The 17,716-nt window shown below is 60.4% G+C and overlaps 1 protein-coding gene across 5 annotated transcripts in view; it reads right to left on the bottom strand.

Moving 5' to 3' along the window:
• The window catches only part of AGAP3 (ArfGAP with GTPase domain, ankyrin repeat and PH domain 3), a 53,706-nt gene that overhangs the window by 20,370 nt on the left and 15,620 nt on the right, over nt 1-17,716 (bottom strand). For all 5 annotated transcript variants that reach the window (XM_042813081.1, XM_042813083.1, XM_042813084.1 and 2 more), the window contains 2 exons: nt 11,964-12,068; nt 7,805-7,970 (listed from right to left, as the gene is read on the bottom strand). In XM_042813081.1, the coding sequence (XP_042669015.1) occupies nt 7,805-7,970; nt 11,964-12,068 (271 nt within the window). The remainder of the gene's footprint in view (nt 1-7,804; nt 7,971-11,963; nt 12,069-17,716) is intronic.

Here is a 17,716-nt window from a genome sequence, read left to right as displayed (position 1 = left end):
GGCAGCACGGGCAAATAATTCAGACCCACGTTTTCACAGGTGGCCGCTAATTACATCTCTTCATTTTTGCAGGTGCCCACAGCCAGATGCTCAGCACAGCAGCCTCAGCCGTGTGCTGCCCTGCGCCCATCTGCCTCCCCCAGCACTGCCCAGCACAGCCACAATCCGTCCTGTCCTCCTCACCCCCCCCAAAGCTGCCTTCCCTGCTCAGCCCTGCCATGCACTGCTCTGCTCCTTTAGTGTTCTAGCAAGCAGCAAGTGTATCAAGTCCCAGTAATTGTCTCTAATTAGGGTCAATGATCATACTGTCGGGCGGGAGCAAATCAATCTCTGCTCTCCCCTTGGAGAACAGCAGGTTGTGTGAGGCACATTGCAGTGCAGGCACTGCAGGCACAAAGCAGTGTGGGTGCTGCAGGGTGCAGTGCAGTGTGGGTGCTGCAGGGTGCAATGCAGTGTGGGTGCTGCAGGGTGCAGTGCAGTGTGGGTGCTGCAGGGTGCAGTGCAGTGTGGGTGCTGCAGGGGCAGCACACAGCAGAGCTCTGCCCGGATGCTGAAAGCTCTGCTGTTTTGCATGCTGAAACTGGAGAATGAAGAGGCTCACGAAAGGACTCAGCCCAGTGGCAGGAGCTGCTGTGCCCAGCAATGCTGAGCCCCCGTACAGCCCTGCCTCACCCTGCCTGCTGCTGCACGCTGCCATTGGCACAACACAGGAACAACTCTGCACATTCATGCAAAGCCTGGGATAGCTGCTGAGCAGCCCAGTGCGCCTTCCTTCCTTACAGCCCTCCGCTGCTGTGCCAAAGCGTGTCCCGGAATGCAGCACTGGTCAGTGCATCCCCACACACACCTCTGCTTTACTTCACTGGGAGCAGAACGCATCGCCTTCCTCCCACCAGCCCAGCCTCGGTCTGCCAAAACCATCCTGCTGCCCCCTAAGGCCGCAGGGAGCCCACAGCCTGACCGCAGAGACGTAACGCCACGCTGCGATGCGAGGATGCAGGGTGATGCCGTGCTGTGAATGCCACTGAACCACGGTGTGGCACGTTGTGACAACAGCCCTGGACACGACAGCGCCCTGCAGTGGTGGCTGAGCACTGCTGACTGAGCTCAGCGCATGGCCAGGATGTGGCTGTGCACAATTATCCCCACTGCACAGATGGAGCAACTGCACGGAGCACCGCTCAGGTCCCTCAGCCTTCTCTCCTCCACACACGCAGCCCAGGGCTCTCCCAGGCCCCACCAGGAGCTGCTCCAGGCCCCACCATCTCCGCATCCTCCCCTGGGTTCCTCCAGCAGTTCCCATCTGCCTGGACCTGGGCAGCCCAGCGCTGGGTGCACTGCTCCAGCTGTGCCCACCCAGGGCAGGGTGGAGGGGCGGATCACCTCTCTCACCTTGCTGGCCACACTCTCTGCACTGCATTCCAGGGTCCTTTTTGGCCACCAGCACACACTGCTGGCTCACAGTCAGCCTGTAGTCAATCACTGGTCAACTGCTGGTAAACCTTTAGCCAACCTTTGGTCAACCATTGGCCGCTGCTGCAGAACTCCCTGCTCACGTCACCTGCACCAACACTTGTCAGTAAGAGCTGCTAACAAAGTGCCTCCTGCTCTGAGTGCCCAGCAGGGGACTGAGCACCCACAGGAGCTCAGCAGGGCTAAACGAGGCCAAGTTCCTGGGGAGAAACAGCAGCTCCTGAGCTCTGAGCTGGGGGCACACGGCTAGCAGGCGCCTCTGACAGGTCTGCCTTCATCTCTGCCTCAGCTCCCTCTCAAAAATAAATAACAACGGGAGAGAGAGCAGATACACCTTGTGGGAACGTGGCATCCCAGTGCCTGCAGCACAGGGCACACACAGGGCTCAGCCCTGCATCTTCCTGCAGCTCCCTGCTCCCATCTGGCCCCGCAGGTCCTGGCAGCACAACGCTGAGGGCAGCGGCTCTGCTTCGCATTCGGGACTCATCTTCCTGCTGAAGGGAGTGGGTAAACATGCAGGAGGTGTCACCACCTGAATGCTACAGTGCATATTTGTAATATAAATATGAATTTGCACTATTTTATACATGATTCATGATGAAAAGTATTAATTACAAACAAATTCAATCTCTGATCTGCGCTTTACTCTTAGACTACAAATAACCCTTAAGGTGTTGCTGGGAGGAACAAAGGTCCTGCACAGAGGAACTCCTGGGACCCCATGCTCCCACTCCCAGTGATGCCCCCACTCCCAGTGATGCTCTGCTCTGTGCAGCAGCACAGGCACTGCCCCAGAGCCTCCATCATGGGGTGGCACTGCATCCAGCACTGCTCCCAGCAATGCACCCATCAGCAACCACTGCTCCCAGCACTGCACCCATCAGCCAGCACTGCTCCCAGCACCCAGCACTGCTCCCAGCACTGCACCCATCAGCCAGCACTGCTCCCAGCATTACACCCAGCACTTTGGGGTTGCAATGACTTGATGCAGAGGCAGCCGGGCAGTGAAGAGCACCGAAGCATTCCAGCAGAATTTGCCCCTGTCCGTAGCAGAGCTGTGAGGCACCGCTGCAGGCAGAGCCGCGCACCCAGGTGGAGAAGCTGCCACGGCTCTCCCTGCACAGCCACAGCTCTCCTTCCGCAGAGCGCCGTGCAGACAACAGAGCAGCCCGGGGGCCGTGCGCCCTTTCCGCAGCTCCTGCACTCCGCCCCACGTCCCGCAGGGCCGCCCCCGTGCTCCCAGAGCTCTGCGTGGCGCTGATTGCGGGCGCTGCGGGGCGGCTCCGCCGCGAGCTGAGCGCTGAGCGCCGCGCACCCATCCCAGCCTCTCCACCGGACGGGGCGGCTCCGGTACGGGACGGTCCCAGCGCTGCCCTCTGCTGCTGCTCTCCCTCAATGTCAGCGTCCCCCACGGCGAGCAGCACCGTGCCGGGAAACTGGTTTTCCCTTTTCTTTGTTAATTCTTCCCTCATTACATTTGAAATTCCACAATCAGTGTGCACTGTAATTGTCGAATTTGATGCTAATGATTAATGAATTAAACATGGATCCATCAATTAGTCCTCGGAGAATAATTCTGCATAAAGCAGCGGATAATGTAATTACAGTAACAAAGATAATGAGATGTTAACATCGACGGAGCCCGACGTGACATGAGCACAGCAGGCGCGGCACCCGGCCCGGGGAGCCCATCCACTGCGCTGGGGGGCAGCGCGGCCGGCGGGGGCTCAGCGGGGACCGGGCGGCGCAATGGGCTCCCGGCACCTGGGGGCGAGCGAGGACCCCGCGCCACCACGCACCGCACCGTGAGCAGCATCTCCAGCAGCACCGAGCGCTCACAGCGCCTCCCCGGCTCCAGGAGCAACCGCGCACGAGCAGGAGGAGCTGAGGAGCCGCCTCCATCCTCCCCTTTCTCTGCTGGCTGCTCACCGGGGCCCTGTGTCCAGCCGCACCGTGCAGCAGCAGAGTCACGGGCTCCGCGGGTGCCCAGGTTAAGCGTGCGGGGATGCACGCAGCACAGCCCACGTCCTCCAGCAGTGGCCTCCGTGCATCTCCCTGTGCTGGGAGAAGGGCCCCTCTGCAAAGCAGTGACCCAGGGCTGCAGCTGTGCTCAGACCAGGCTCAAGGTGATGGACGTGGTCCCTGGGATGCTTTCCATCCCATCCGAGTGAGAGCTGCCTTCGTCCTTCCAGCTCAAAACACGCACTGATGGGGCACCAAAGCAGAAGGGGTGAGCTGCTGACCCACAGCCAGAGCACAGCGGTGATCCTGGAGGAGGAGACACCCAAAGCCACGCTGCCACACTATAAGGGATACACCACCAAACGCCAGGCGTGCAGCCCTTCACACCCAGAATGCATTCCCAGGTGAGAAGGGCCCGTCCTGCTGGTGCTCCCAGCCCAGACGCTGCTGGCTTTGCACCACGCAGTGAGCACTGCTTGCCCCTGACTGCAGGAGCCCTGCTGGGCTCTGTGCTCTGCATCCCCGCACCGCCCTGTGCAGCACAGCTCCCAGCCCCGCAGCACAGCCCTGCTTCCCACAGGGCAGGCACTGCTGAGAACCCTCCTGAACCCCGTCTGAGGAGCAGCACCCACTTGTCTTTTCCCTGTGACACTTCAGGGGTCTCCGCAGCCCTCACCATGTGGCACTGAAACATCAGATTTCTCCCTCCACATCCAGAAGGAACCATCACAAAGAGTGATCACTCCTACATAACACTGCCTCAGCACGCACCGCATGAGCCCCAGTCCATCTCTAGCAGCTGCAGCCCCAAAGGGAGCCGACCAACAACACCCTCTGCACACACCTGGCCCCATTGCAGACACTGGACCCCGTGGCAGACACCTGACCCCACTAGAAACATGCAGCCCCAATGCAGACACATGGCCCCATGGCAGACAGCTGGCCCCACTGCAGAGACCTGCTCTGTATCCACGTGGCATTAGCAGCACACTGAAGAAATGGCACCTTTGAGACTCAAAACACTTCTCGGACTGTTTGTTACATTAAGGATAACACTTCATGAATGCTAACAACCACGGACTGTCTAAATCTGCTCACCACCGACACCATGGGCTGCTGGCCCTCACGCACATGAGTCCCATCCCAGGGATGAGAGATCCTGCCCTGGATGTGTGGGAAGGAAGCTCTCCCTCCTTCCCCATGCACCTCTGGATCTCCCAGGACACCGCACTGCTCTGCAGCACCCCGCAGCACCCCAACCATCCCGCAGCGCCCTGCCCAGCACCCAGCTGCAGAGCTGCATTGCTGCCCAGCTCTGCGTGCAGCACTGGCTCAGCCCCACTCAGCCAGCTGTGGGACTGCACCCAGCTCTCAGCTACTGCAGTGGCCCTGGTTGGCCCTCACCGATACAACTGCATGGAGGGACTGAAGCCAGGAGGGCACTGCATTGCACAGTGAAGGCTGAACAAGCAGAGCAAAGCAGAGGCCGCTCTGCCAGCACAGCCTGAGGGGATGCAGTTCTCAACGAGCAACTTGCAACAGCTCAGATCACAGCCTGATGGACACCCGGGGCACAAGGAGGTGAACAAAACAGCAACGATACGAAACCACTTCTAACTGAGGACAGAGTTTTGGTTGGGAGCCAAGCTCTGCACCGCGTGTCAGAGGAGTTTACAAGCCCAGAGATGAGCTGCTGCAGCACTGAATGGGAACCAACGATCCCTACGGTCCCTTCCAACCCGGGATGTTCTGTGATTCTGTGACTTCACGCTTCTGCACCTCTGCAACGAAACGTAAAGCAGAGGCAGACATGGGCAGAAGATCCCAACGCCGACAGCTGCAGCGTGACATTGTGCCTCAGAAGCAGTGTTTGTGCAGGGAATGTGTGACGTGAGCAGTGCATTACTGGGCACGGCCATCCCTGAGCCCAGCCGTGCAGTTCCCATACCAGCAGCTCTCCATCCCTTCACTCAGCTCTGTGCTGTGTCTGCCCCACACCGGAGCTCGGCCGGAGCCCCAGCAGCGCTGCGTGCTGCCCGCACACCTCTGGAAATGCTGAGAGCACTCCAACTTCGTTCCCCCTCCTCCTCTCTCCCCACCTGAGAACAGTGGCACAGCTCTCAGTGGCACGGCTCCAACCTCGCCATGCGCTGTGCTGCACCCACACGCTGCTGGGGGAGAGCAGAGCCCCATCTGCAGAGCACAGCCCTGGAGATGGTCACGGGCACAGCACTGCTGAGGGCTGCACTGCCCAGAGAGGGACAGCAGGGACACGGTGCCCAGGGAGCAGCTGTTACCACAGCGGAGTTCTTCCACCCAGCCATCAGCTGCACCAGAGCAGGCTGAGCAGAGCCCCGCCGAGCGCCCCACTGCTGTGCTGTCTGTGTGCAGCACCACACGGCTGTGCAAAGCCAACGCACACCTGAGGCTGCTGCCCCATCCCCGGTGCTGTGCGCTGCGGGGGGACAGTGCTGGGATACAGCACTGTGGGGACATTGTGCTGGGGGGACACGGTGCTATGGGGACATGTTGCTATGGGGACACGGTGCTGGGGAGTGTGCTATGCAGGGGTGCAGAGCGAAGGCAGTGTGTGAATGGGGATCCCACATTCACTGATCTGATGCCAGCACAGCCCGCAGCACCCATGCAGCGCACACAAAGCATCTCTTGTAGGAAGATACCTGACCTGGTGTTCAAGGCTCCAAACAGCACTAAGCCCACCACGCTCCTGACACACGACGTCAGCACTGACTCACACTCCCTGCCAGGGAGCTGCAGCTCCAACCACAGCCCTGTGCTGCTCTCCTCTTGCTGCAGGTGAGGCTGAGGCCCCACGCAGGGCTCCAGGCAGCAGTGACCAGGAACAACTCACATCACAACCCACGTCCCATCCCACATCCCAGCTGTGAGCACAGGAGGGCAGGACAGCTGCAGGGGGGGGACATGGGGTACATGGTGCAGGATTCATCACAGGAGCTGTTCTGTGCCTTGCCTGAATCCTCCTCACAGCTCTGGTAACTGTGGGTGCAGACATCACACCCAGCACCCTGCAAATACGTCTGAGCAGTGCTGTGCAGGGGCAGAGCTGCCACCGGGCTCCCGCATGCTGAGGGCGCGTGGCAGTGGTGGTGAAGAAGTAGCAGCAAACAGCAGAGAGCAGAGGCAGACTACAGGCAGAAGCTCCACATCCTTGGTCAAAAATCACTGCAGCCATACCCAAACTGCAGAGCGAGCGTGGCTCTGCACAACCTGCAGTGGGTCAGGAGGGTTCAGTGCTCCACTGCAGTGCCTGTCCTGGGTGCTGCTGACCACAAGAGCTGGCACTGAGCTCCCCCAGACCCACTCAGCCCCACGTGTGGTGGCTGCTGCACAGTGACAGTAATCCCAGGGCAGCTCCCTGGGATTGTATGGACGCAGGAAAAAGTAAGAAGGAAAAGGAGCCACAGAAGCAGGCAGGATCAGAACAGAGCTTTCCATGGTCAAGAAACATCGCCGGCACTTTTCCACCACTTTATGTTGCAGCAGCTGCCTCCATACACAGCAGCTCGTGCAACTCATACCATACTTAGAACCCAGCAGCAGCCACCTGGGGGTTACCCAGAGACACCAGCACACACCAAAGGCAGTCAGAGCACTAAAAGCCAGGAGCAGCTCCCACTGCTGCTCAGCAGAGCCAGGTGCTGCCCACCTGCTGCAGGAAGGGCAGCACAGCCCCCACCACCCCAACAGCACCCTGCAGGCACCGAACCCTGGGGGCTGGAAGAGACCTCCTGAGACCTTCTAGTCCAGCCCCCCTAAAGGTCCCCTAAAGGGAAGGCACGAGGTGAGGACACGCTGCTGGCTCATAGTCAGCCTGGCACCAACCACTGGTCCATTGCTGGTCAACCAGGATCCCCAGGTCTGTCTCTGCAGAGCTCCTTTCCAGCAGCTCAGCCCCATCCCGTACCAACACTGTGGTTATTCCCCCCTGATGTAGGACCTTGCACTGCCCTTGCTGAACCCCATAAGATTCCTCTCCACACAGCTCTCAGCCTGTCCAGGTCTCACTGAACAGCAGCGCAGCCTTCAGGTGTGCCAGCAGCTCCTCCCAGCTTTGTGCCATCACCAAATTGCTGAGGATGGACTCCATCCCTTCATCCAGGTCACTAATGATGATGAACACCGTACCCAACACCGACCCCTGGGGAACACTGCTGGCCACAGACCTCCAACCACACTGCGCCGCTGGGCACCCAGAGCTCTGCCAGCAGCTCCCAACGCACCTCCCCGTCCGCTCGGCTCTCCCACTCCTCCTGTGCTTACCTACAAGGATGTTATTGCAGGCAGAGCCAAAGCCGTGCAGAGGGACGGACACAACGCCACCACCTACCCGTGCTGGCTGCCAGCTGTGTGCTGCTCCGCTCCTTTGCCAGCCCGTTGGCTTTGGGGCTCGCGCCGGGCGCTGCCGCCGAAGCCCTGGGCAGCCGCTTGCCAGGCACCTTCACTGTGGTTCTCAGCAGGTCGATCTCCTTCCCGTGCACGTTCTGCATGTAGTCCTATGGCAGAGATGGTACAGATCAGCCACGGCCCGTCACTCTCAGCCCCTCTCTCATTCACTCCATCCAACCAACATCCGGATCCCCCCACGCTCGTGGCTGACAGCAGCCCCTGGGGGTGACCGGTGTCCAGCCCACACAGGGGCACCGAGCTGAGCTCAGGGGCAGACATCTCACAGCCCATGGCCACCCCAGCGCTGGTGCCCAAGCCTGCAGGCAGCCTAGGAAGTGGATGGAGGGCCAGGATGCTGCTCCGACCTCTGGGCTGGGACCTAGGAGTGCTGGGTCCTGCTCCCAGCGCCTGCACAGCGAGAGCAGGTCGAGTTGGTGTGCTGTGAGGATCTCTTTGTACAGTCCTGTCTGGGGGTGGGGACAGATGGGGCAGAGGGGCACACAGACAGCAGGCAGATCCCAGCTCCTGCATCACAGCGCTCAGGCGCAGCAGATGACAGTGCAACATAACTTGGTGTGGGTAATGCGATGTGGGAACTCCAGCTCAGGTCCCCGCTGGCGTGACTCAAACCCAGAGTGGCTCAGCTCAGCACAGCGCCCCTCTGCACTGCACCTCTGCGGCTCTGAGTCGCTCCACACTCGGCGCTTCCCCCACTGCCGGCACAGCACTGCGCAGCTCCAGACCGCATGGAGACCACGAGCATCACTCTGCCCTCCCAGCAGCACCCACCTTCAGCCAGAGCACGGCTGCAGCTGTGCTGGGAGCCACCACACCTGTCCTACCCTGCAGCGCTGCACCCAGCCGCGCTTCCCTGGGCCCACACAGAAGGAAAGCACTGAGCCTGTGGTCCCCGCAGAGCCCAGGAGTGCCAGCCCCGTCCCGGCTCTGGGTCCTCCAGGCTCGTGGGGCAGCCCCAGCTCTCTTCTCCATGATGGGCAGACGAGAGGCAGCAGCCGCGTGGGGCGAGCTGCGGGGCTCGGGGCTCGCTCCAGTTCACAAGGAGGTCGCCGAGAGGCCGGATCCGAGCCGGTGCTGCACGAACCGCTGCTCCAGAGCTCGGCGAGACGAGCGCAGCCAGCAAGGCGCAGCCGCTCCAACCGACGGCGGCGGGGCGGCCCCCGTCCGACCGCAGCCCCCGGCACCGCGACCCGCGCAGCGGTGGGGATGCGCGCACATCCCCGGCGGCTCCTCAGCGCCTCCCAGCGCAGCGCCGCCCCGCACCGCTCCCACCCAGGGGCCCGGCGCAGCCCTGGGCCGCAGGATTTCCCTGGCTCAGCACAATCGGCGCTCGCCGGCTGCCTGCCGGAGCCAGCGGTCACCGGCGCTCCGCTTTTATTGCACGCCATAAAACAGCAATTTCTTCCCAAGCCTCCTCGCTAATTACCCAGCCAGTTCTCTCATTTCATTTTATTACTGGAATTAACAACGAGTTCAAAGCGTGGAAAGCTATTAAGATGTGTGATTAAGCCACATTCAATTAGTTTCTACAAACAATTTAATTGATGTTGCAGATAGAATTAACAGAAGGTGATTGTGTGAATGGCTCCACTGGCTGCAAAATGGGAGCTGCTCCGCTCGGCTCCGCGCAGCGCGGCCACGGCTCAGCCCTGCCAGTGGGAGCAGCGCACGCGGCCGGGGAGGTGCCGGACCGCACCGCGCAGCTCGCCCTGCTCAATGCTTCCTGCCTCTGAACACACGTGGGAAGGTGGCAGAAATGCAGGCGCAGGGAGGAGATCTGTCAGCACAGAGCGGGGCTCTGACCGCTGCGCAGCCCCGGCTCCGCTACCTGCACAGCTCTGTGCCGCTGCGCCACCCGAGCGCCTGGGCTTGGAGCCGCTGCTGCTCATCCGTGTGCCAGCAGCCCCTCTGCGAAGCCCTTGTGTGACTGCAGAGAGGCAATGCCGAGGAGGGGCTGGAGGAGCCCAGACACAGCGCCTGGAATAGGTGCGAGGTGCACAGCCCTGACAGGGCACCTTTGGTGGTGAGATGAGAAGCACGACCCTGCCGAGCGATGGGGCGCAGACCCGGAGGGGGCACCACTCCCATCCCTGCTGGGCAGCGATGGGCAGAGGGATGACAGAGAGAAGAGATCCCGGGCAGGGAACACCTGGACAACCCCGAGGAATGCCACTGGAACGCAAAGCAGCCAAGAGATCATAGAACCATAGAACCATACGGGTTGGAAAGGACCGCAGTGCTCATCTAGCTTCAACCCCCCGCTGTGTGCAGGGTCGCCGAGCACCAGAGCGGGCTGCCCAGAGATGCCCTGGGGCTGAGCACCCTGGGGGGGTTGGGCTCTGTGCCCTGCATTCACCTCACCGCCTGCATTCCCACAAGTGAGGGGACAAAGCAGCAGGCCCAGTTTTGACCCATGAGCTCTGCTTCACATCCTGTGAAGGATGCAATGTCTTGCAGGGAACCTCCTTTAGCAAGGAGTTGGAATCGATGACCCCCAGAGGGCCCTCCCAACCCCAATGACTGCAACACAGGTGCCCACTTTGTGCTGCCAGAGGGCAGGAAGCACCCCCTGGTTCACCACAGAAGATGGGAGGGCAGGACTTAGCGGGGCCCCATTGGAAGCACCAATCTGAAAGGCTGTCCCTGCACCCAACCCTCATGCAGGGAAGGCGAGGAAAGGCTCCTGTGCCCCACACATAACGGGTCTCTGCTGCAGGGAAACTGGGGGCACCGCTACCCTGGTGCAAGGCTGAAAGCTTTCCAAGAGATGTGGGGGAGGAGGCGCCCACCCGCACCTCTCAGCTATGGGCTGTGCATCACCAGTTGCACCAGGTGGAAGCAAACCAGATTTTTGCTCGAGGCAGCACAGAAATGAAACGAAACACCAAAGAAGTGAAGTAAGGAAAGCAACTGACATCAAACGAGATCACCCCCTGAGGAACGAATGGAGTAAAGAGGAGACAAACCCAGTGTGCAGCAGCATCAGCTGAGAGCAGTTAAACAACATCCCCAATTACTCTGCCTCTGCCACTGATTTTAACAGGGGCCCTATGATGCCTCCAATGGAAAGCTGATAAACCCACGCACGCATGTGAGCTCAGAGCAGCCACTGCCTCCCGCTTTGGGTCAATAAAGACCAAAAAACGGGGCTGCAAAGTTAGAGGGCTGCAGAATCACACAGAACACCACACAGCTCCAAGGCTGCGAAGGAAAACCAACTGTTCCAGCACTCCTCTGAATCAGGGAAAGCAAACAGGAGGACTGGCTCCTTCGGTAAGGATGGGGCTCAGGATGTGGGGACGCAGCACAGCAACCCAAGAATCAGAGGCACGGCTGCCCACGGGGCTCAGCACTCAAACGTTACATCTGAGGGAATGGGGACGCAGAGGGGCCTGCAGCGTCTGGGGGCTGCGCCCCGACTCAGCCAACGCAGCCCGGCTGCAGCGGGTGTCACAGGTGTGCGCGTCCTCTGCTCACTGCTCCAGCAGCAAACTGTGCTCAAGAGGGAACGGGGAAGAAGTCATTAGCCCCACAGTGGGGAGGCGACAGAGATGGATAGGGCAGCAGCTGTGTGCCTGAGCTGAGCAGCGAGGAGATCAGGGATGCATGGAGAGCTGGCGCACGGCGGGCTCCGTGCAGGCACTGCGTCCCCATTACCCAACACCCAGCAGCCAGGAAAATTGTTCCACGCCCAAATGGCAGCACCAGACGTGGCTGCGAGGAGCCTCTGCCCGCTCCTCACCCAGGATGCGGGGAGGCAGCAGCCCCTGCCTTCATGGATTGACGAAGGGCAACGGGAAACGGACAGATGCATATACTGAGCATCTTGCTGCGCTGAGTTACGTTCCCATCAGCTCTTCCCAGCCAGTCTGGCACTGCAGACACAGCCTTCAGAGCAGGGACACGGTTTCCTCCAGGCCTTGCTAAGATCCAGCTCTGCTGAATGACCCCACGCTCTGGGTCTGCAGCCCTCACCAACGCCAAACTCTCTGCCAGCAGCTCTCTGTGGCCGTGGCACCTGCAGGAGCAAAAGGGGCCCGCCGTGCCCTGCCTGCCCCTCGCCCCGTGCCAGCAGTACTCACGTGCAGGCTGGGGTGGTAGGTGAGCACACCGTTGTCACACAGCGTCACGTACTTCTTCTTCCACTCCTTGTTGAGCGACTTGCCGCTGCGCTTCAGCAGGATGCCCTGTAAGAGAAATGACAAGAGCCTCAGGCCTCATTAGGTCCAGGCAGCCCCACGGCCACCCCAGGAGACACACAGGACCCGCAAGAACACCCAGAGCCTTGCCAGCAGTGCTTCTCTGTGACTGGCACACAGTGGGCTGCTCCCCTGCCCTCCCCATCGCTCCCCAGCCAGACCTCGTCCTCAGAGTGAGGCTGTCCGTGTGCCCTGTCCCACCACCCCTCCTGCTGTGCTGAAGGAAGGCGTAAAAGCAAGGCAGGGCCCAACCTCACCACTGACTGCACTCCTTGCTCTGCTCCACACCTTCCTCCAGCCTCAGATGGGGGGGTGGATAAGGACCGTTCAGGAGAGGTGGTGACCATACTTTGAGGCAGCCACAAGGGATGGATGCTCCCTCGGTGCCGGCAGTTCCTCCCTAGAGGTGTCTAACAGATGGAGCCAGGGACACACTCTGGGAGACGGAGCAGCCAAGGTGCTGGTGCACCCCTTCCCACCTGGTGCTCCCCCAGACCCGACCCTTGGGCTCCAGGCACTGCGCACTCACAGGGCCTGGGAATGGCCACAATCCTCCTCCCCAACACCCCGGCCCAGAGCAAACTTTCATGGATTAAACCAACTTTGAAGGCTGTGCCCTCCTCCCCTTCTCCCAGTCCAGTTCTGACCCTATGAAATCTGCACCAGGCAGGATTGGAGGCAGCAACAAGGCGGGCATGAGGCCACTGCAGCAGAGCCTGGGGGAGGACACCGAGCGCCCTGCCAGCAGGGAGGATGGGACAGCACAGAGCCAGCATGGGGACAAAGGGATGGATGAGTGATGGGGTTTGGGAACAAGCAGCACCCGGGCTGCAGGGCGGGCGCATCCAGGGATCTCTGGGCAGACAGCAAGGCGCTGCTCCAGGCCCCATGCCAGCACCTCCCCACAGAGCAGCTCTGTGCACAGCGTGGAGCGCTGCCTGGAGATGGGGATGCTGGGTCTGCCCCATGGAAATGCAGGGCTGCACGGATGGCCGCAGCACCCGGTGACAACAGGCACTGTTTTGGTGATACTGACTGAGCAGTACGTAACACTGAAATCACAGAGGTCAGAAAAGAACAGTAAGATCAGCCGCTGGGCCATCCAAGTGTATGAGATCCACACAGCTGTTAACAGACATAAACCAGCCAGGTGGAAGCTCTCAAAGCAAAATCACTGACAGGAACAAGTGATGATAAATGGCAAACGTGTGTCCAGCCTAAATATGTGTACACAGGTCTGCCCATCTGCATTTGACTCCTGCTCTTTACATAATGAGCCCAAGGAAAGCATGAACAGAGAACATGAAGGTAACAGAACCCACACCGAGCTGAAATGCTGTGATGCCTGTGGTTCAGCCACGGCTCCCTCCAGCCCGCGCGTTCCCTCAGTGCTGTCTGTGTTATGGGAGCACCCCAGAGCCCTTGGTGCCCACCAGGAGCACCTCCAGGGCTCCCCCTCCTCCCCACCCTCACCCCAAACCCATCGCTGCTGCACTGCACACGCACTCTGACAGTGACAGCCCTCTCCCTTACAAAACCCCACACGTGAAGATGGCTCAGTGTTACAGCCAACCTGGACAAATGGTGGATTCTCTTTTGGGAGCATTTATTTGCCCTCTCTCAAGCACACCTGCTCTAGAGCTGACAGAAGTTACACATCTGGCACGGTCACTGCGTGAGTCCCTGCCTCATGGGCACCACGACCCCAATAGGCACCACGACCCCAATAGGCACCACGACCCCACAGGCCATATATGGACCCAGTCCACCCGCCTGTCACAGCGCTGCCACCTCCACCCCCAGCTGCCCCCTGCTCTGCTGGTGCCCACAGCCCAACTGTGGAGCCCCCCCCACTGCAGCCCCTACTGAGCCCCCGAGCAGCACAGAGCTCTCTGCAGCCACTTCAGCTGCAAACCTGAAACCTCACACACAGAAGCCAAAACAGACCCAGAAACAGAGAACCGAGTACAGGCAGCCCAGTTTACCCAGCCAGAAGGCACAAGAATCCAAACCTGGGAGTAAGCACCTAAGAAAACAAGGGCAAAGGGGCCTGCAGGACAGATGCTGCAGGAAGCAGTGGAACACAGGGACAGTGCTTGGCTGTGTCTGCCCTTTGCTGCTGTATCAGAGGCAGCTGGGAGTCCTGCAGGTCCCGGTGGCACTGCTGCACTGCCTGCACTGGGGCTGCACACCCTGCAGTCCACTTCTTTGAGATGGCAGATTGTGGAGATTTGGCCCAGCTCTGCTTTTTCCTGGAGGAAACTCTCCATGCATCACAGAGTCACAGAACGGCCTGGGTTGCAAAGGAGCACGATGCTCATCCAGCTCCAACCCCTGCTGTGTGCAGGTCGCCAACCAGCAGCCCAGGCTGCCCAGAGCCACATCCAGCCTGGCCTTGAATGCCTGCAGGGATGGGGCATCCACAGCCTCCTTGGGCAGCCTGTTCCAGTGCTCCAAGAGAGGCAGGGAGCCGCAGGGGCGCACAGCCCACGGCAGGGCTGCAGGCAGGCGCATCCCCTCCTTGCGCACCCCCTGGCCGTGCTGCTCCTCACCACAGGCTCACTCCTCCAGAGTTCCTCCCCAGCACAGGGGCTGTGCACAGAGCAAAGGAAGTGGGAGCCCACCCGCTCCCATCCCCACGCTTCCTCCCCTTCCCCGCACGCCGCCGGCCGGTGCGGTGCTGCCTCTGCTGGGTTCGGATGGCGGCGGTGCTCCGTAAAAGCAGCAGTAGCAATATGCAGTGTAATGAAGCAGGGAGCAGCCATGGCCCCCAAAGGACTCGTTTGCTCCACAAATCTCCCTTCCGCTCACTTTTTTGCTAAGAATTTTAACACCAAACTTAATTGTAAAGTCGCGTATTGATTGGAAAATGCAAATGGCAATTTAAATGTAATCTAAGCTCCCAGCATGATCCCAGCTCCCGAGGAGGAGGAGCTGCTGCCCTGGGCACTGCTGCAGCATGGCCCAAAAGGAGCCGGGCCGGACCGGGACCACCGGGCTGCAGTGGTGCCAGAAACAATGCGTGCACAATTAGGAACCCCTGGTAACACACAGCTGGGGGAGCACCGTCCCTCATTAACCCACTTCTCTGAGACGGGCGTTCAGCGGCAAGGAAACACTTTCAGTTCCTCCAGGACCTCGTGGAGCTCCAGGCGCAGCATCAGCACTGAGCGCAGGAGCAGCGGCTGCAGCAGAGGAGGAAGCTCAGAGCACGGCCCCCATCCCACTGCGCTGCTCTGCTGTGTGGCTGCGAGAGGGGCAGGAGATGGAGCAGCTCAGCTGGGGGACAGGCAGTGCAGGGTGTGCTCCTGGAGCCTTCCAATGCCCAGAAAAGCCTCCACCCTCCTCACACACCCATCTGGGCCTCTCGTCCTGCAGCCCTCCAGCCACTGGCCCAGGATCTGTGTGCAAAAGTCCCGAGAGCAACGCATGGCCGCTCACCGTTCCAGCACCGAAGCTGCGGTGCTGAGCCCCCCCTGCAGAGCTCCACTCACGGTGGAACCCAACCCCAGGTGTTGGGAAGCAGCCCACAAGGCACCCACCCACAGCACAGGTCCTGATCAGAGCACAGCCATCGCCGTCTGTCCCCAGGCTCTGCCACACAGAGCAGTGCTTTGGGAGCCCCTGCTTCTGTCCCACTGGTGGTACCTCCAAGGGGGCTGCCTGGTGGGGGCTGGCAGTACTGCAGAGACCTGTAGCACCCCAATATCCCTGCACAGTCACCCCACCCTCATTCCACAGGGTGCAGGTTGCTGGCCTGTGTTCTCCATCGGGAACAAAGCTTTGCATCCTCCTGAGAAGCTGTGGAAGGACCGTTTGGTTCAGGCAAACAGGAGAGCTGCAATTCCGACTGCCACAGCATCTCAGGAGCAGGGCAGCTCCCCGAGCACTCTGCACTGCCCCAGGGCTGGCAGCTCCAGCACAGTGCTGCAGCACAATGGAGCCCACGAAGGAGGAGCAGCCCTGTGCCCTGAGGCCACCTGGTTGGGCGAGCACTGCTCCCCAGCAACCCCACAACTGCTCCGAAGCACTGCAGCTCCAGCAGCCTGGCCACAGCCCAGCAACACACAGATATGGGAGCAGGCAGGGGAAGCATCCTGCTCTGAAAGGCCCCCAGCCAGGGAAGCAGTGGAAGAAATGGTAACGAGCACCATGACCACCACAGCAGCCAGGAGAATAAGAAAAGGATCTGCACCTCCCAAGAGCAGGGCTGCGACCAGCACACAGCTGACACTGACATGCTGTGCTGGGGCTGTGCACGCTGTGCCATGCTGGAAGTACAGCATCCCCACGGCTCTGCCCCTGCACTGCTGCCATCCCCAGCACTGAGCTGCCCTGGGCAAACCCACAGCAGTGCCACCACACGCAGTGCCTCAATGCAGTGCAGCCATCCGGGGAACTCCTGCAGCAGCACACTGACTGGCCGGGGAATCCCAGCATGGTTTGGGTTGGAAGAGACCCCAAAGCCTCCCCCAAGCCTTAGGGACACCTCCCACAGCCCCATCCATGGCCTTCAGCACTGCAGGAATGGGGCATCCACAGCTCTGGGCAGCAGTGAGAGGGCCTGGGTAAAGAATTTCCTCCTTGCATCTCACCCAAATCTCTTCTATTTAACTTAAAACTGATCCTCTGGTCCCCTGAGGGTCCCAGCTCCAGCATGTTCCCACATGGATGCATGCCCTCCCTGCACACACAGCTCAGCATGGGAACAGCCAGGGGCTGCAAGGGTGTGTGTGCATCCGTGCAAGAAAACCCTGGTGCCAACATCACCCAGTGACCACTTGCCCTCTCAACCAGCACTGCTGCTGCTCTCAGGCTGACATGCACACAGACAACCAATGCTTTGGGTCAACTCCCAGTGCCTCGAGTTTCCCTTGGGCCAAACAGCACAGCACAGCACAGCACAGCACGGCACAGCACGGCACAGCACGGTGCAGCCACTTCATAGAATCACAGAATCCTTAGAGTTGGAAGGGACCTTCAAAGGCCATGTACTCCAACTCCCCTGCAATGCACAGGGACACCACAGCTGGATCCTGGCATGGACCTTTTTGTCTCTCCCGTACTGAGGACTCCACATCTGGACGCAGTGCTCCAGGTGAGGCCTCACAGTGCAGAGCAGAGGGGCAGGATCACCTCCCCAGACCCGCTGGCCACGCTTCCTTCAATGCAGCCCAGGATACAGTTGGCTTTTGGGGCTGAGGACGCATTGCTGGCTCATGTCCGGCTTCCCGCCCACCAGTAGCCCCAGCAGGGCTGTGCTCAATCCTTTCATCCCCCAGCTTGTATTGGTAGTGAGGGCTGCCTCAACCCAGGTGCAAGATTTTGCATTTGCATTTGTCAGACCTCATGAGGTTCACATGGGCCTGCTGATCAAGTTTGTCCAGGTCTGTCTGGATGGCATCCCGTCCCTCTGATGCTCTGACTGCACCCCACAGCCTGGTGTCATCAGCAACTTCTTGCTGCTCCCAGCCCTCAGAGCCCTCGGTGCTGCTCAGGGCAAAGGATGCACGGAGGCAGAGCACAGCGCAGGGCCGTGCAGGGCTGTGGCAGGTGTGGGGCACAGATGCCCTCTGCTGGAACCGCTCCTGCTGCAGCCCTGTCCCCGTGCTCAGTTTCCCGACAGGGAATTCTCT

Source organism: Centrocercus urophasianus, unplaced genomic scaffold (assembly GCF_019232065.1).
Source record: "Centrocercus urophasianus isolate 14NV4802_14NV808 unplaced genomic scaffold, USGS_Curo_1.0 seq_1367, whole genome shotgun sequence".
Taxonomy (NCBI): Eukaryota; Metazoa; Chordata; class Aves; order Galliformes; family Phasianidae; genus Centrocercus; species Centrocercus urophasianus.
This window is presented reverse-complemented; position numbering and strand designations above follow the sequence as displayed.